At 42.0% G+C, this 20,248-nt stretch overlaps 1 protein-coding gene across 2 annotated transcripts in view; it reads right to left on the reverse strand.

Moving 5' to 3' along the window:
• Positions 1-19,253: 19,253 nt before the first annotated feature.
• The window catches only part of DMXL1 (Dmx like 1), a 130,888-nt gene continuing 129,893 nt past the window's right edge, over positions 19,254-20,248 (reverse strand). Inside the window, exon 44 of one of the 2 annotated variants that reach the window (XM_007455839.1) lies at positions 19,254-19,626. In XM_007455839.1, the coding sequence (XP_007455901.1) occupies positions 19,402-19,626 (225 nt within the window). In that variant the 3' untranslated portion in view covers positions 19,254-19,401. The remainder of the gene's footprint in view (positions 19,627-20,248) is intronic. The other variant, XM_007455840.1, reaches the window with a different exon arrangement.

Genomic DNA, 20,248 nt, shown 5'->3' on the forward strand with positions numbered 1-20,248 from the left:
ATTCATAGGCTGAAGCCCTAATCCCCAGTGTGACTAGAGATAGGGCCTTTTAAAAGGTAATTAAGGTTAAATGAGGTCAAAAGGGTGGGGCCCTAATCTAATATGACTGCTGTCTTCATAAAAAGAAAGAGAGAGAGATACCACAGATGCATGCACACAGAGAAAAGACCATGTGGGGAAACAATGAGAAGGTGACCATCTGCAAACCTAGGAGAGAAGCCTCAAGAGAAACCACACCTGTCAACACCTTGATCTTGGCCTTCCAGCCTCCAGAACTGTGAGAAATAAATTTCTATTGTTTAAGCCACCCAGTCTGTAGTATGTTGTTATGGCAGCCCTAGCAAACTGTTACAGTGATCTGGTATACTATCTGTTATCAAGAATATACAAATACTAGGGCAACCATGAAAGGAAACAGAAAAAACTGACTGAAGGGTAAAATTTGGGGTGGACATGCTTGTAGGGAACTCAGAGACCAGGTAGACTGTGGTGATTCATTCTCTGCCCTGTGGTTTGTCTCTGCAAGTCACTTCCCAACCTCCTCCACCTGCCCCTTTTCCCAAATTGTGAGGCTAGAAGGCCCCTCGTGCGCTGGACTCAGGAGCAGCAAACCTGGAGGATCTCTGGCTAGAGAGGAAGGCTGAGGCAAGACACAAATCAGTCCATTTTTTTTTTTTTTTTCCTTGCGTTATGCGGGCCTCTCACTGTTGTGGCTTCTCCCATTTGCGGAGCACAGGCTCCGGACGCGCAGGCCCAGCGGCCATGGCTCACGGGCCCAGCCGCTCCGCGGCATGTGGGATCTTCCCGAAACGGGGCACGAACCCGCGTCTCCTGCATCGGCAGGCGGACTCTCAAGCACTGCGCCACCAGGGAAGGCCAAATCAGTCCATTTTTATACTTGTGAGTCCCTGGTCAAACATTTAAACCTAGAGGGAAAAAAATAGTGGTTCTACTAAAATTAGGACTATGTATCATCAGTAGCAGACCATTATTATTCAATAATTTTCAAGGCCCCTATTAGAATGAGAAATTGAAAACTGACCAGAATTCAGAAGTAGTCTCAGTACCACTTCTCAGTACTACTTCTACTGAGAAGTAGTCTCAGAAGAATTCAGAAGAAAGTCTCAAGTACTTACACAACTCCAAATGAAAAAAAAAAAAAGCAAAAGAAGGAGGAGGAAGAGGAGAAGGAAGAGGAAGTAGAGGACAAAGGGGGGGAGGGGAGGGGGAGGAAGTTACAGCAAGACAGCTTCAAAGAAAGCAGTCTATTGTCCATTTTCCCATCACCCACCATTTCAACATGAGACAGGGACTCTCAGAACAGGATAGCTTCCTGGAGGTGCCAGGGCCTCAGGACAGGGGAGTAGACCCAGGGAAGGGAAAACAGGCTACTTGGCAACTCAAGAGTCTTGGGCCTGGGGCTCCTCCCAACAGGTGCCACTCCTAGAAAAAGGGCGCCCATCCCATGTCAGTGATCTACAAAGCGATGTGAGGTGTCCTCAAGTCAGCAGCACACTAAAGGATGAGGTCAGCACTGCCAGTGATTCGAAATTCCTGGATCTATTTGTGGGATGCCACTACTGGTTTTGGTTGACCTGGTTGTTGGTCAACATTTTTTAACCCAGTGAGGATCTACTTGAAAAACCACTTTGTTATTTCCTAGGATTGGTACACAGGTGTTCATTTTGTGCACGTTCATGTTAATCTTCTTTAAACTTTAAAGTCACTCTGTACTTTCAAGAGATTTGCACTTTTCCACTGCCAAAATAAAAGGAGGGGGGGAGACACCTACAGATACTTACTTGCTGCCTGAATAATCTTTACAGAACAAGACATTACAACCAATCTCCCAGGCTAGGGGTTTTCAGTTCGCTGTGCATCAGTCATCAGGGGTGGGCATGGGGGGGTGGGGAGAGAATTGTTAGAAAGGCAGATTCCCTGGCCCGGCCTTGGTGATGCCACAGTAGGTGGAACTATGGGCCCAGATGAGCCCTAAAATACAGCACGTTGGACAAGTTCAAAATTTCATTTGGGAGATCACCTCTGTGGCTGCCCAGATAATTGCATTCTCAAATCACAGGGCAGGAAACCGGGAGCCTCCTTATCGACACAGAGTCTCTCTCCTTGGCAAAAAGAGCAGCCGTTCTTTCAAGAACCTTCAGGTGTTCCAGGCCGTAAAAGCAAAGGATCAAAATGGCTAAGTATGTGCAACACAGAGACCATCACCGGATGCTCGGGGAGGGAGGGCTGAGCTCATCACCTCTCCCAGGTACACTCTGTGAGTCACCGGGGGGCCTATCTCTGCACCAAGGCAGAAAGAATTCCATCATTAGGTCTAGACTGCTCCGCCCTTCCAGGGCGGTGACAGTATTGAAGCAAACACCAGCCACTTCCCAGAAAACTACCTCATCTTTTTTAAAGAGAGAAGAAAGGGAGAAAAAGGGAGTTGTTTCCCAATCACAGAGGGGTGGAATCAGGTATTGGACTTCTTTCTTAAAGGTCTGAGTCATCAAAGATTGTTTTGAACTTTGCAACCTCTGACCAACACTGTACCTGCAGTTTTTCTCAGAAGACGGTGGCATTTCCGTAGAACTCCCTACTCTAACATGTTCCGTAGAATATGTTGCATCTACATGTATGTGAGAGCCTGAGCACAAGTCAAGAGGCCGAGATGGGAAAGAATGAGGACAGTGGGACTCCACCAGGACACACCACAACCTCTGTCTCCCTCACTTTGCTTGACAGTCATAAGGAACTCATTTTTTGAAATAAATAAAATAACAGCTGTGAGTGGAGAAGGCTTGAACTAAATGAATTTGGCTTGAAGGAATAAGAGCCAGGCTTAGAGAGGGTATTGGCCAGGTGGGCTGGTTCTTCCTTTTTGGCTCCTTTCAAATATTCATGAGTGTCCTGTGTGCCCTGCAGAGTGCTGTGTTCCCAGAAGAGCTTGCCCCAGTGGACAACGTGGAAGATAATGTCCCTGCCCTCTGCCCCTCGGAACTCTCACAGCTTCTCTTGAGGACATGCCAGCCTGAGTCCCTTTGCAACACCAAGGGCAGCTGAGACATAGCTTCCTGTCTGGCTTGGAAAACCTGGTTTCATATCCATTACCTGTTTTAAATAAGGGCCTCCATAGGCTAAAGGCCAACCCACTGCTCACAAATGAACTGTAACAGGCCTTTTAAAAGCATCTCTCATGCATAGGGAGGGTTACTGGATGCCATGGCTCTTCTGCTCAGACACATAAAACCCAGATGCCCTGCTCTGGCTCATTCTCTTTAGCAGCTGCAGCAGCGGCGGCAGCAGCAAGATTTCCCTATATAATCACATGACCCTGCAACTGGGAATAACTGAAATTGCGCTACATGCACCCACTTCTCTGGGCTTCTCTGGCATCGTCAGAGGCAAAAAAAGGAAAGTTCATGCTAAAAGCATATGTGGTAACAGTCACCACTCTCCCTCTCTGCTCCACTATGGCCCAGTACAAACACCATCATCTTGAAATGAGAGCAATTTGGCCAATCCAACAAAGTAGACCACTTGCTTCTGCACATTGGACACCAGGAGAGGAACATCCTGCCTTAATCCACACAACAATCCTATGATAGAAATACCATCCCCACTTTTTAGGTAAAGCAATAGGCTCAGAGAGCTGAAATAGCTTATCCCAAGTCACACAGCTAGTGGTGGCTGAGATATGAACAGCTGATTCCAGTGTCACGTGACCCAACCACTTTTTGACTAAACTAAAAGTCATCTTCATTCCCAATGTTTAAGGAAATGACAACAAGTGGAATTTTGGACTTAATTCCATTCTCTGTTATTAAAGAAACAAACCCCAATGTGCTTATAAGTCAGCTTGGGTTGTTCCAGGGGAGGCCCATTCCTGTGACCTCCCAGCCATTTTTTGTTTCTTTTTGGTGGGGCCTAGCCCCTGGTCACCCTGAGTAAATATCATCATGTTGGTCAATCACCCCTCTTGTTCTATATAAAAAAGCACAATCCAGGAATTCCCTGGCAGTCCAGTGGTTAGGACTCTGAGCTTTCACGGCAGAGGGCCCAGGTTCCATCCCTGGTTGGGGAACTAAGATACTACAAGCCGCATGGGCGGCCAAAAAAACCTCCACAATCCTGGGAAAACAAACTTGCTGACGCCCATCCAGCTTTGCAGCTGGCTCTGCATCTTTGCTACCTTGGTTCTGAACCATAAACACTTTCTTCTAGAGAAAAAGCAACCTATCCCTAAAAGGATGGGTGGATGTTATTTGATTATTTTGGAGCATGTGACATTTTAAAACAAATTCCTCAGGTAACTTCTATGCTTGACATGCAAGGCCAAGAAAACCAAATCTTATGGAATCAGCTTTATTGCAGTTATACCACTGGTGATTTGAAACAGTCATCAGATGAAAGATGCTTATTTCAACTTCTTATTATTGAGAAATAAAAAATATTTTGAAAATGGTTCATCTACTGTTCTAAGGAATTGCCTTTGCTTTCCTTTGTTCTAAGGAATTGCCTTTGTTCTAAGGAATTGCCTTTACTTTCCTTTGTGAAACTCAGAAGAATTCTGAACCCATCTTTGCCATTATCAATTTATCTTCAGGGACTCGTTCTTACCAGCAAACATTTTCGTGCAAGTCACTGGTCCTCTTGGATCCCAGGCCTCAGTGCGAACATGAGAGGGTTGCACAGTGCCACGTACACGGTAGGAGCTCAATAAATGCCCATTGTGTGAATAAATGGTGCCCCTGCAAGCTGGACAGAGGGGATGCGCCTCCAAACTTGTATAACAGCCACTGTTGTAGTCTAAGACTCATGGGCCAAATGGTGCCTCTCACATTCTAGAATTATCTACCTCCTACTATAGCTCACTTCCTTTTCTTAAGGCCAAAATATAGAATGCCAACTGACGTTCACTGGTTACTACTTGACCTCGTTTACATTTTGCAACAAGGTTCACTGATTTTTTTTTTTTTACCCTCAATGAACCATCTGTTTTTAGCTACTGGGAAGCCCCACTGATGTACAAAAGTCTAGAAACTGCAGTTGGCTCAGACCCCAGGGCCAAAATCATCAAAACCAGAGATGGGGGAGCAGGAAGTAAACTGCTTCTTACAGGGAAACATGAAGGTTGGGGTGTTAAAAGCTCCTTTTCGGTGTTTGTTGAATGCGTACTCTGTGCATTTGGTATTAAATGCAGGATGTGGGCAGCGTGAGGAGAGTTGAGGTGATAAAAGTTTATCTGGCACCACACGGTGCCTTCTCTTAAACTCTGCAGCAGAGCTGATTATCTCTGTGAATGCCAAACTGAGGAAAACTGTCCCATTTTTGTCCAAGTGGGCCCCTGTGCATGTCCCCAGTGCCCAAGTCAGTGCCCATGGTACTGGGGTTGCGCTAATGCTCCCTTCTCCCTCCGTGAGAAAACAGGTGGCCTTTATTTGTTATCACCCACCCTCCCCTGCCTCCTGGAGGTCATCCCATGGTCAAGCCCTCAATTTGTACCAGGCAAGAATGGAGGGGGTGGAGAATGGACTCTTCTGCATGGTGTGGAAGCAAAGCTCAATTCTGATTGAGGACGAAAGAAATCTCCAAGAAGGAAATGTGTTCATTCCAAGGGGCTGATCCAAGCAGACAAGGATTAACTGAGTCAATTAACTATGAGGTCTCACGAGTGCCCGGCACTGTGGCAGCCTCAGCTTCAAGGATCAGCTACCTGAAGTTCCCCAAGTCGTAAACCACCTAGAAATCCCCTCCTCCCCCAAACTGCATTTCCTAATGAGTACTGTTTGGATGCAATCATTTCTCTCCACACACCCTTTCCTCCAATTTCAACAGAATAAAAAATTGCAGAGAACAGTCCTCATAAAATACTCTGTTCCTGGCACTTGCAGTGTGCATGCTCACCCTCAGTTTCTGCCATTCTGTTGGACTCCCAGAACAGCCTGTCTGCAACACTCACAACACAGATGAAGACTATATCCAGCAATATAGTCAGAAACAGAAAATTAAGAGGCAACAAAGATAAGCAGATTTTCCAGCTCATGCCACCCCTTTCCTCATTGAATTTAAACACATTAGAACAAAAGGCACTACAGATTCAAGTCTCAAAGAAAAAAAATTTAAAGGAGCATATGTGCAGGATCACTACGATTTGGCGGGAACTTTCTTATATTCAATAATTTATTAATGATTCTTAAATTAGCAGATAATCTAGATGGATATAATGGCTTAGAAGACCTATATCTGTTAGTGCAAAGACCTTAATACCAAACATTCAATACCTAAGGTATTCATATTTTACAGGGAGGTAGATGGTAGTCCACTTCCCTAAACTTTATTTACTCAAATTACAGGTTAAAAACTCAAAAGCTGAGCAAGAAGTGGCAGAGACAAGTAATGTATATGAAGGGGAACTGGCATCCCCCGACCCAAAAATCTACGAAAAAGCAAATTGTGTTACCAGCTAGAATATTAACAATAACTTGCTGACAACTCCCCATGAAAGATCTAATTAGAAGGTGGCAATAAGTGTTTCCAGGTGTTTAATTAAGTGTGATAATTATTTCTTTCCTTAAAGACAGATGGAGTCATATGTTTACATTTCAAAGCATAATGTTTCCTTAGTTAAAACACTGTGGAAACACTTTTGTGTAACACACGATTCAAACCAGGATAAAAATATCTGCTGTGATAAGCGGCACTTAAAGTGATTTATCAGCTCTAACTTTCATATCAGCTCTAACTTTCACAATAGCAACTTAAAGCCTGCTCTGTTCTGGTTATTTCCTTTAACCACATTGTTTTGTTTTCCTTATGCCTCAATGAATAATTTCTACTCAACAGGTCATTTCCCTACCAGCATCTCCTAAATGAATTCTTATCAAGAAGGTGGGGAAATTTTATGGGTATTTCTACTTCCACAGCAAGAAGATAGTAAGAATAAACTGAGATACAGAAGAATTCAGAGACTATTATAATTGGATGGGACCTCAGCAACCAGGGAATCATTTTATTGATGGATTAAAGTACTGTACTGCTATCAATTAAATCTGTTTTTTAGGGCAGAAATACACCCTCCACTGAGATAGTATTGACCCCCAATAAAAATAATTTATGCAAGGATGGAATTATCAGTCTTAAGTAACTCCAGGATTTCTTTGTTTCAACACTGAGCACGCAACTACTGTCTCCCTCCTCCCATGATTCTCTCAGGGTACTGCTCTTCCTACCCAGGGCTGTGTTTTATCAGTTGGCTTTAGCAATAGGGTGTCACTGAATCAATAAACATCTTTTAGGCGCCCAAGCCCGGTTGGTCAGCATGGTCTTGAACGTGCCTATCAGCCGCCCTGGGTCCGAGGGCGCTCATCAAGTGTTCTTGCATCAGGTTTTGAAGGCTGAGAGTCAAGAGGGCGCGCAAAGACACGGACGGACACACATATACACAAACACACACACAAACTTTCTTCCTCAAAGGAAGTCTCCACCGAACTATCTCAAGGCAAAACTCTAGTCCCTGCCCATTTTACAATGCAGGGTTGGATTACAATCTCAGGCTAGCATCTCGGTCTGCAATCTGGGGCATCCTGATAACCGGGCCAGTCCTTTCGACAGCAGGAGCTGTTACCAGGAGGGCGTGACACGTAGTGGGGGCCGCGTCTGCAGAAGGAAGCAAGGAATAGGGATGGGGCTCAGGGCAGGAGGTGGAAGCTAAGGGGTCAGCCCAAATCGGTAAGGGCCCCGAGCTGGAGGTCCCAGGTTGTCTCTGCGCTGCAGGAACTGAGTAAAACTCTGGGGAGTTTTCGGAGCTGTGCGCGTCTGCACACACAAGCACAAACACACACACTCGCTCACACGCACTCCCACCCACTCCCACCCACTCCAGAGACTCTCGGCGAGCTGAAAGCGCGCCCTCAGGAGCAGCCCACAGCCCAGCAGCCGGGGAAGCCCTGCGAGGGTGTGTGCGGGACCGGCGCGCCCAGGAGGCACTTACTCGGAAGAAGGGGCCCGGTGGCGCCGGGACGCCAAGAGGCGAGCTGGGCGATCTGACGGCGCGGAGCAGCCTAGACTCTTGAACGCTCGCGGAGCCCCGCGGACTCACGAGCAGAGCGCGGGCCAGAGACGGCGGGAGAAAGGGAGCCAGGGGCAAGGCAAAAGAAACAAGGGGCGGGGACAGGAGGAGGAGCTAAGGAGCAGGGGCGGGGCGGAAGGTGGAGTTAGGAGGCTGGGGGCGGAGCCGGGCAAGGAGGAGGAGCCGGGAGGTCGGGGGCGGAGCGTGCGGAGGAGGAGGAGCGGAGCAGCCGGGGAGGCAAGGTAGAGGAGGATCTAGCGGGCCAGGGCGGGGAGGGGAGGAGAACCCCAGCGGCCGTGACTGGGCAGACTGGTCCTGGCGTTGGGGGTCAGGAGTGGCCAGAGCTCCGGAGAACGCCGAGGAGAGCTGGACAGCTACCTGGGAGCTGGACTTGAGCCGCAAGGCAAGATTTTTGGGCGCAAGGAGCCAGGACAGGCTTGGGAGATATGCAAGGAAGACGTTACCTTTCGGGTCTCTCAGTTTCTTCAACTGTGAAAGTGAGATTCCAACCTCGTAGTGAGTTGAGTCGGTTAAGTGAGCTCATGCCTGGCACCTAACAAGTACGCATGAATTTTATCACCTGTTATCTGTTGCCGTTATCATCCTCATCATCATTTTCCATATAAGCCCCTAAATCCCGCTTGCTTTTAACTTTGTGTGTGTGTGTGTGTGTGTGTGTGTGTGTGTGTGTGTGTGTGTGTGTGTGTGTGTGTGTTTCAGCCTCTACTGGCCTCAAGTCTACCTGGCGATACCTGACGCGCTAGCGATTCTTAGTTTCCATTCGCGGGGGGGTGCAGGGCTCCCTCTCAAAGTTAAAAGGCTCATTGGCTCCTGGGAAGCCAGACTGGTCTGAGGCACCCCCGTGGACTTCAGTGAGTGCCCCTGCCCACGGAGCCGAAGGCTGGCTGTTCACTGGAATGGGACCGAATCTGGGCCTTTCTTCTGGTGAAGAGCCCTGACCCGGGGTAGCCATTCTCAAGGGTGAAGGTGCTGGACCTTCGTAGGAGTGTGATGAAGCCGTCCTCCATTAAGCACCTACTATATGGTAGTTCTGTGCAGAGGGCTGGGAATATGAATAATACTAGCAAAACTTAATATATGCAGGTCACTTATAATCCTCACAACAACTTATAAATGTAGATCCTGTAGATCCTGTAGCTACCTTAAGTTTTACAAAGGGAAAGGGAGTGAAGTAAAATACCCTACCCAAAGTTACACATTTAGGAAGTGGCAGAGCATGGTTGGGACACAGGAAAGTAAACACTTGTTAGGTGAAATAGACTAAAATCACAACACATTTGGGTTTAATGCCCAAATTAGGAATATACAGAAGGTATATACAGAAGACGTAAACATCTCTTAAACATCTCTTAAACAGAAATGTTTAAGACACTGTCCTGTGGTTATAGCTATGGGGAGGGGAGTGGCAGGAAGATTTTTCTGAAGGAGGTGATGTCTAAGCTCAATTTGGAAGAAGAAATGGGAGCTTCACAGCACCTATAGGTGGAGAAAGGGCACAGTAAACATTTTTCAAGCATTCAGAAGGGTTAGGGAAGAAGTGGAGATTGGAATGAAGCTAAAACAATAGAAAAGGACCAAATCTAAGCGCTTTCTTCCAATAGGAGCTGAAGAACATTAATTTGACCCTTGGTTCAGAGAAAGTCAGAAGGATTTTAAGCATGGGAGACATGTCAAATGTTCTAGAAAGGTTAATTTGAAAACAGCATAGAGAATACCAGAGCCAGGAAACTTGGCTTATGGAGTTATTGAAATAAGTCAGGTTGGGATACAGTGGTAGGCAGAATAAGAACTCCAGGAAAGATGTCCACACCAGAATCCCCAGAACCTGTGAATATGTTACCTTACATGGCAAAAAGGACTTGACAGGTGTGATTAAGGTTAAAGATAATGAGATGGGGAGATTATCCTGGATTATTTGGGTGGATCTAATCTAATCATATGCTTCCCCTAAAGTGGAAGAATGAGTCAGAGATTCAAAGCATGAGAAGGGCTTGACCTGGGTCAGGAGCCATGGAGGGTGGGTGGTCTCTAGAAGCTGGGAATGGACCTCAGTCAACAACAACAACAAAATGGGAATCTCAGTTCTACCACCATAAGGAAATGGATCCTCCCTTGGAGCCTCCAGAAAGGAACTCAGCTCTACTGACACTTTGAGTTTATCCTGGTGAGACCCATACTGGACTTCTGACCTGCAGAACTGTAAAATAATAAATGTATGTTGTTTTAACCCCCTAAATTGCTGTTAATTTGTTGTGGCAGTAATAGGAAATAATTACAGATGCTGAATGCTTAAACTAAGTGGATGGAAAGAAGATGGATTCAAGGCTTAACACAGGCCCTGGAGACTAATGGGATGTGAGGGTTAAGGGAAAGCGAGTAATCTAGGTCGATTTATGGGGTTTCTGGATCGCCAGGCTCAGTCTTTGGTAGTGCCACTCAGTGCAGGGAGTAATAAAGGCAGGTCCTTTTAGGATTAAAAAGGTTTGTACACTCCCAGGCCTCCCCTACTCCTCAAAATCATTAGAAACAATCCCTGAAAGCCCATGGGCAGTGATACTTGTCACCACGAACTGAGAGTTCTAATAATGGATCTGCTCTGTGTAAGCTGGATACTTTGGACAAAGCACAAAGCCATAATGAAACATGGCTTCTTCTACTGTGTGAGATAGGAGCCCCATCTGGGTGACTGCTGGGAGAGTCAGCCAGGACGTCATGGTGTCTGTAACCTCAACCCCAGTAACTTTCACCATTGCTTCATTTAAGTCTCCCTTGTCTCAAGCTGCACCCTGGAGCAGCAATCCCCAGAGATATTTCTACCTTTATAGAAAAAGATTCTTTCATCTTTATCTCCATCATTCTACACCCCTACTGCAGCCTCTCATCCTTGGTCCTCACACTCTTTTTTTTTACCTCATGCAGACTTGCATTTCTCCCAGTTGGCTTCCTTTCCTACACAGCCTAACCCCAAGAGCCAATACCTCAGTCACTCACTGCTAGTGCCTCCTATTGCTTTACTACATTGTCCTTTCCTTCTACTATCTGGCAAATATTTTTAGCCATCCACATTATTCATAAGCTCTACTTAAGAAGCACCAAAAAGTGTAAAACCTGATGCTCTGCAGATTCATGAGGATTTTCTCCTGCATCATGGATGGAAAGGAGAAGTGTGTTCCATCTTTATCCCTTTCCTCAAGACATCTTTTGCACCCCTAACCCCTCCTGCTCTTGATATATAATCTCACCTCCTATTTAAAATAAAATATAGAGTGAACTTTTTAAAAAATTTTATTAATTTATTTATTTATGGCTGTGTTGGGTCTTCATTGCTGTGCACAGGCTTTCTCTAGTTGCGGTGCGCAGGGGCTACTCTTTGTTGTGGTGCGTGGGCTTCTTATTGCGGTGGCTTCTCTTGTTGCGGAGCACGGACTCTAGGTGCACGGGCTTCAGTAGTTGTGGCACACGGGCTTACTTGCTCCGCGGCACGGGGGATCTTCCCAGACCAGCACTCGAACCCATGTCCCCTGCGTTGGCAGGCAGATTCTTAACCACTGCGCCACCAGGGAAGCCCCAAAGGAAATATATAGATCATCAATAGAGAATTTTCTCTACTTCCTACCCCAGCTACCAAAAATGCCGTCTATATCAACAGTCACATTGACTTCCTTTCTCTCACCCGTGGATCAGAGGAAACCCATCCACCAGTTCTCTGGGTCCCCAAGGAGCCCTCCCTTCTATCTACAGGAGCCACATTCTGTTGAATATCCCTTCTTTTCTATCTTGGACCTCTCAATTTCTATGCTTCCCCCATAAAATATTTAAAAATGCTAAAATGTTAAAATGATAAAAAAATCTCCATGAATCCTACCACCTTCTCTCACTGCAACCCTCTTTACTAGGGCCATCTAGACCTGAGTGACTACAGGAGCTGATAGCTGAAACGATTCAGAGTGGGCATTGCCTCAGCGCTTACTTTAGGAGGCCTGGTAAGGGGCCTCTACAATCCCAGGCAACTTGCATCATTGTCATCAAAGAACAACCAGTCTTTCTTCTCTCTAATAAAGATACTGGATTCACCTTACTACACAGAGTGATAATATTTAGAAATTAATAAGATAATTACCTTTCCTATCTTACTTGGGCCAAAAGATACTTGGATCATTTCATTTTCAAACTAGCACTTGCCTACTTCCAGTTCGGAGTTGTAAAAAACATATAGAATCTAGGAAGCTCCTAATAACTAATCCATTATTCAATGGCTAATTATATTTTAAAATAATTGCAGCTGTCTCTGGATTAATTGAATCCTTTCAGACCAAACCCCACCCCCCCCAAAAAAACGCCAAACCCTATAAATCACATGAAGTGGAGAGAGCTGTAACTGAGAGCTGCATGCCAAAAATACCTCTGTGCATACCTTCTATTTTTACTTCTGCCCAGTCGAAGGTATAGGAAGTAACATCAGACAGCTTAAAGTCAAAAAATTCTTCTGACCCAGCTTCCTCTTGTACTCTTCTTTTGCTTCAAGCCTCTTCTCTGCTTACTCAGTGTCAGCCTCCTCTTTTTGAGTGTAAGGAAATAACTACATGGCACCGTGAAACATACAATAAAAATCTATGCATAAATACTCTGGGAGGAGAATGGAAGTGACTCACACTCCTTGGGGGAATGGAGAGGATTTCACAAAGGAGGTTCCATCCAACCAAGTCGAAAAGGATGAACTCAAGCTTGCCCGGCAGAAGGACACTCCAGGCATCATGTAGAGAGAAGAAAGATACGGTCTAACATTTTCTGGCGCTAAAATCACTGAAGCAAGGATGTGCACCTTAAACACAGCCCACAGAAATATCTATGTGGCCTTTGTGCTTTAACTACATTTTCATGGGACTATATCAATGAACATGCCTGATTCAATACATGGCTATAACTTCACCATTCTCTAAGGTCACTATCTGATTGTCTATTGCTTCAACTCTATTCCCAGTCCCATTTCTTTTCAGAGCTTTATCATAACATGTAATCTTGTTCTCAGAGTAACAATATGGGTATGGTAAAGAGTACATTTTTCCTAACAGAAGTCAAGGTGCATACTGGGTAGGGTAGGAGAATTGTTCAATGTCATGCAAACTAGAAACTTGGGGATAGAAAATCAAGATTTGGGGGTCAGTGATCTTTTCCTATTACTTCCATATACCTCAACCCCTACTCCTAACTATTATACACCACTAGTGATTATACCTTCATCATAGAGCATTTTTCAACTTTTTATTCAGAATTACTTACCTATGTTACTAAAATACACCTCTTCCTAAGAAAGTTTGCTAGAACTGTTGCCTGCATTAAAGGTAACTTCATCCACAGTCTTAGCCAATTCGATCAGCCACCCTCTACATGAAACCAAGCTCTCTGCATATTTCTAGGTTTTCACCCCTTAAGCCATTCCTCTATAGAAAATATAGTGATGCCCCTACCCAGAACCCTTATTTTTCTATGATTGCACCACTGGATTCTTCATCTATGTGGGTTCCTCCTCACCTGAACTGTTTTCTCCTTTTTGACCATCTCAAATCTTACTTGAGCCTATCCCCAATACTACAGTCTATTTTTTTGTCCTTAGCTGCATAATTCTACTCTGAAAGGCTTTTTCTATACATATGGGCCTAAATTCCTGGCTCCATCAAGAGTTCTCTTCTATGCTTACACCCATGAAATGCTAGCCCACGTTGGCAAGGCATTACTTGATTTTAAACAAAAAAGGCTCCCACCTTAGTCCTGGAATACTCGAAGCACAGCACCGTCCCCTAGTGGGTTCTGACTTCCACACTGTCCTCTTTCAATAGCCTCACTTCTTTCCCTCTCATTACCAATCTTCAGAGCAAAGAGTTGGTGTGCTAGTTATTTCCATGTACCTGTGCTTCCCCTCTCTGTGTGTGTACATGGGTCTGTTCATCTGTCTCCCTCTACATAAAAATGGCTACATGGATTTTAAAAAAATGTATTCAATATTGTGGCAGATTGCAAATGGTCTCAGAATAAAGACACAGCCAAGGTTATGGTTAAGTCCTTTTGTTAAGATCTCAAAAAGATTTTTGGGTGCACCACGTATACCGTTTTTTGTGAGACACTAAGATTTCTAAGAATCTTAATGTATATACCACAGCAACCTCACAGGGGGCCCAAGGTAGAGAAATAAAATACGGGTGTGGCTTTTGTCTAATGAGTGGATTATAATTTAATATACAAGAAACCCACAACGTGTTTTTTTTTTTTTTTTTTGCGGTACGCGGGCCTCTCTCTGCTGTGGCCTCTCCCGTTGCGGAGCACAGGCTCTGGACGCGCAGGCTCAGCGGCCATAGCTCACGGACCTAGCTGCTCCACGGCATGTGGGATCTTCCTGGACCGGGGCGCGAACCCGTGTCCCCTGCATCGGCAGGCGGACTCTCAACCACTGTGCCACCAGGGAAGCCCCCCACAACGTTTTAAAAAGCAATTTTACTAGACTGAACCATAGGGGACAGGACAGTACAAAATGTAAAGAGGTCTTTGAATGCTCAAACTTCTCTATCCAGGAAAACAGGCTGAGAAAACTTCCATTAAAAATACTGGGCCACTTTTATGGAAAAATAACTTAAGGGTAGAAAAAAGCAGCCCAGAAGGTGGAGCCAAGAGCTGTAGAGAATTACTTGCAGGGAACAGGAGTACTCAAGGAACTGGTGACATGTACCCAGCTAAATTCCAGAATTCCTCTGGACCAGGACCTACCATGTGACTTACTTTTCCTCTTTTAGAATGGGAGATAGCTATCGCCTCTCTGTCTCATCACTGTTACGTTCCACATGTGGGAGGCACATAACTTGCCTCATTAGTTCATGGATATTTAAACTGAGTACTGTACTTAAGGAACCTCATTTAAGGAGACACATAACTTGCCTCATTAGTTCATGGATCTTTAAACTGAGTACTGTACTTAACCTCATTTAAGGAGACACACAACTTGCCTCATTAGTTCATGGATCTTTAAACTGAGTACTGTACTTAAGGAACCTCATTTAAGGAGACACATAACTTGCCTCATTAGTTCATGGATCTTTAAACTGAGTACTGTACTTAACCTCATTTAAGGAGACACACAACTTGCCTCATTAGTTCATGGATCTTTAAACTGAGTACTGTACTTAAGGAACCTCATTTAAGGAGACACATATACACCTGAACCTGATTTAGACATCAGGACCCTGGGGTTCAAAAGCCTAACCCTGATGCAGTAATAGGATGAAAACATTGGAGTTTTTTTGGGGGGAGTGAGTGTTTTACATGTGGGAGGAATAGATTTTAAAACTTTTAAAACACATATCCTGGGCTGATACACTGCACTGCTTAGATTCTGTTACAAAGGGCATACAGGAGTAAGGCATTTTCACTGTGGAAAGAAATGGGTTGTACCACCAAATTGTTTCTATTACCTATCTGTATTTGCAGTGGGAGAACATTAAGAAATTTTTCCTGTTCCAAGGAGACTTGTGAAATAACGTCACACTGCAAATCTGTGTTAGCTCCCTGACTTATAGGCCACAGACATACAGGAGACAACCAAGTAAGCAGAAGGGGAAGAAAAGTCATAAAAAACTCAAAACAGATTTAGCTTTGAAAATAACTGTAGCAAAAGCCATACACATTTCTAAGGCTGATAGGTACATTTAACTAATCTATGTTCAACTTTTTCCAAGTACCCTGAAGGGTAACCTCTTAACCTTTCTACTTAAGTAGTATCGAGCATCAAAAATATCTCAACAATTCAAAGAGGAATATTCCTGACACAAGACCACTTCACTCAACAGAGCAGTTGCCAAAGTCGTTGTCCTTTTTGGTATGAAAATACAGCTTTTCTTCACCAACACACACACAACCATTTCTGGTATGTTACCAAGTGGGGTTTAAAGGAGTTTAGAAAAGTATTACCTCCTTCTTCCCTTCTCCCACGTTAAAGTTTTGCTTTGTATGTATTCTTCTATACATACTTATATGTTCCTAGATATATACTAAAACTAAAGATTGAAAAAACCTGAAACAATAAGGGATCTAACACCTTTTACTTCGAAATTTTATCTCACCAACCTCTTTTCAGATGAACAGATACAAATCTAACATTCTTTTACCATTGAGAATATTCCATTGTATGGATGTACCAAAATTTATGCCACAATTTACCCACTAATTAACATTTAGATTTCCAGTTTTCTTGCTCCACCAGATGTCTCAATAAACATCCGTATACATATATTTTTATGCATAGGTGTTTTTATCTTAAAGGATAATCTCTCAAAAGATTGCTCAGTGAAAGTCTGTTTTTCAATTTTAATATGTATCTAGGTAACTTTGTAGCAGTTTAGTCCTGCCAGCAATGTTTCACTGTGCCCACTTCCTTGCATCTTCCCCAAACTGATGTCACTGTGTTTTGACTTTATACTAATTTGATGGATGAACAGTGGTAACACATTTCTTTTTTTTTAAAGCATTCCTTTAACTATTAGTGAGGATGAACATACTTTGTGCTTGCTGACTTTTCCATGTCCTGTTCTGTGAATTGTGTGATCTCTCCATTACTTATCATTTTAAAATTCTCTTTGTATTAGGGCCGTTAACATTTTTCCTATTCCTATATACATATTTCTTCTCGTCTACCTGTTCTTTTGACTGTGGTCTCTTGCAATATGACATTTAAACTCTTTGTTTAGTAAATATGTCTGGGTTTTCCAACACTGTTATAAAAAGACCATCACCACTCTAAGGTTGTACAAGGATTTTCTTTAAGTAGGTATATCTCTGTATTTTGTTCCAATTGTTGATACCATTTTGAGAAATTCCTCAACGGTTTTTAAAAAATTTTTTAAAGAGAAGAAATGAATTGGGGCAAGACAGAGAGAGCAAGAAAGGAGGATGGAATTGACTGTCCCATGACTCTACATAAGAAAAATCCTACATTTTAGAAAATGAGACTCACAATGTTGTGAATTCTTCCATCATTACAAAGCCTCATTCTCAGAAAGCACACAATTTAAAAAATGTATTTTGATGTATCCACTTCATTAGTGTGGATGAAATTTTACATATATGTATATCATTTTATACTTAAACATACATTCCAACTACTTTTATTCTCACCTTTTTTGAATAATGCTTATTCATTAAGTTAAAGACTATAGAGAAGGAAGAACAGGGTATCTGGGAAAATTATGCAATTCTTCCTACATTAACCAAATACAATACAGAAGTTCTCCAATTTAAAATGTCACATACACTCAAGTCAACTAAAGTGGCATAAATACTACTTAAAACAATAGCATGCTAAAAATAGTTACTGCATGATTGTTTATTTAAAATATTATGACTCTGGATGTAAATACATATGGGCTTACATAATTTATTATTCATATAAACCCTCAATTAAAATGCTTAATTCTTCATCCACAATGTCTTTTCCTAGTAAGCATAATAATATATTTTCTATCTCACTGAAAGTGTTTAAAGCCTTTTGAATCTTGATTCATGAAGAAATTACTGAGGAATAATTTAATATTAACTACATCAAACAATAGTATTGTTTGCAATGTTGTCACAGATTTCTCCATGACAAAATAGTCACATATCGTTATTGCACAATTTATAGGTACAGGTTATTATGTGCACATAAACTCTCTACATAATAACAGTGTCTTCACTGCAACTTGCTCAACACATTTAAAATTATGAATACAATTTACAAAATCTTTTAACAATATACTTTTAAAAGTATCCTGAGGATATTACAAAATTCATTTTACCAGCCCTTCATTTCTTTGCTTCATTTGACTCTAGTTTCCAAGATAATAGCTTTCCATATTTTGTTACATAAAAATGTTCTCTTAATATTCCTATTAAAATATATTTAAGCTAAATAGTATATAATTGTCCCTTAAACACTTAGTCCCATCTGCCTCCAGTCTTCTTGGTTAAAATCAAGTATTATCAAGTTTTCTATAATTCTGAATCAGAAAAGGTATAGCACAAAACAGACAGAAATAGGGTTAGCACATTTAAGTTAAAAGCATTGTGCATTTTTAATATTTTGGTCATATTTTATAATAAAATAATATATTTTGGCAAAAATAATAAAATATAAGGCTTAGTTTATTACCTTTTAATGGTAGATCTGGCAGGTATTTTACATTTGTAAATACTATCTATTTAATTTGACTGTTTTCACATTTGTTTCTAAAAACACTGCTATAAGGTTTTCAGAACTTTGAGACTAAAAGCACCTAAAAAATAAGAAATAAAATAAAATAAAATTTAAGTAAAATGTATGGTGCCTAGAAATCCTTTGACAAATTTATAAGCTTAAGTATCTCATATATGCCAACACAGAATCATTATTGCCTGCTAAGTCTTATCTGACTCAATGTAACCTTTAAAATAATAATCTTGGAAGTTTTCCTGAAATTTATTTGAAAATTAGGATGGGAATTCAAAAATTTTTTAAAAAAAGGTGAAGAAAACAGTTGCACAAAAAGTTGTTACTCTGGTGGCAGTAGTTGTTATGGCACAAAAACAAATGAAAAGACTTGTAGTTTTCATGTACACACACACACACACACACACACACACACACACACACATATACATATATACACACACACACGAAGTTCAAATAAGATGTATAAGATACATTACATATATATACACGACCACACACACACAACTTGGGCTCCAGAGGGGAAACTGATGAAAACTTTACATAAAAAGGCATTTGGCTCACCTGTCACTAAAGTCCCAAAGACAGTGTTAATGGAGATGTTCACTATTTTTTGATTCTTACCCAAATATCAATCTATCATTAATTAAGAGAGGAGTGTGAGATGTGTAAGTTTGAAAAAGGCAGTGAGAGTGTGGTGAATTAAGTGATGACTGATGTGCAACTGCCTTTACATAAAGGGTATTTTTACTGTGAAACAAATTCATGCAGAGATATCTGCAGAAGAATTTATCAACAACAAGAAAACAAAACTCCTTTAACACTATGATATACTCACTATACTATAAATATGTATTATTACAGCATTACTTATACATTCTACTTTAGGCAATGTAGTCTAATTTTGAATGACCTAATTAATTTTTAAGGCATCAGTGCATCAAGGGCAAAGCTCCATAAAATATATATGAAAACAAGAAAGCATTAGCTTATTTGTGGCATAGAGACTGATCACTGTACATCATATGTGTTGGCCACTTCATGGAATAGGTAATAAATTATACATCTTATTGTTAAAATGTTACAGCATAAATTTCACATCATTTTTCAACACTTCATTTAATGGGCTAAACTGATCCGGCAGTATTCTCATTTTCATTGTTCCATCAGCTCCACATGAAAAAATGTGATTTGCAGGCCCTGTCTCAATTTGCATCACTCCGGTTCCAATATTTCTGAAAATGGATTGCCGAGCATGTTCATTGATAAAAGTGTGGAGAAGACTAAAGGTAGAGAGACTCCAAATCTGAAATATATAAGAACAAAATAAAAATTGGGGTTGACGATTACCTTAAAAATCCAAACGAAAGATTCACGTCTGTCTTCCTGTACAAATAAGGAATTTCTAAAAGAAAAATGGAGAAAAATCTGTGTAGGCTTACAGTCATAACATTTTGATTCTGTATATGGTGTTGCAATTTTCCAAAGCTCTTTGATATTATCACATTCTTCAAAAATCAATCCAGTAAGAGAGGAGGTACTTTAAACCCTTCGTTGGAGATGAGAAAACTTAGGTACAAAGAGGTTAGGTGTACAATGCAACAGAAACTTGCAATGTTATAGGAACTACAATCAAGATTTCCTATCTCTAAGCGAAGTTTCTGTTGTGTAGTTGTATAATGGGGTAATTCTTTCTCCATAATATACAGTACCCACCAAGACATCAGAACCACTGGAAAGAGAAAAATACCAAACACCTAGAGGCCTTCAGACCAGTCAAAACTATATTCCAGCTGCAAGATAAATTATTACAACTTTCTGATGTTTTGACATCACATTTTAAAAAAATATTTCTTTCTTTTCCCTAAGAAATTCATTAATTCTTATTACTCTAGACATGATGGTTTTTTTTTTTTTTTTTTTTGGTT

Source organism: Lipotes vexillifer, unplaced genomic scaffold, assembly GCF_000442215.2.
Source record: "Lipotes vexillifer unplaced genomic scaffold, Lipotes_vexillifer_v1.1 scaffold78, whole genome shotgun sequence".
Classification (NCBI taxonomy): domain Eukaryota; kingdom Metazoa; phylum Chordata; class Mammalia; order Artiodactyla; family Lipotidae; genus Lipotes; species Lipotes vexillifer.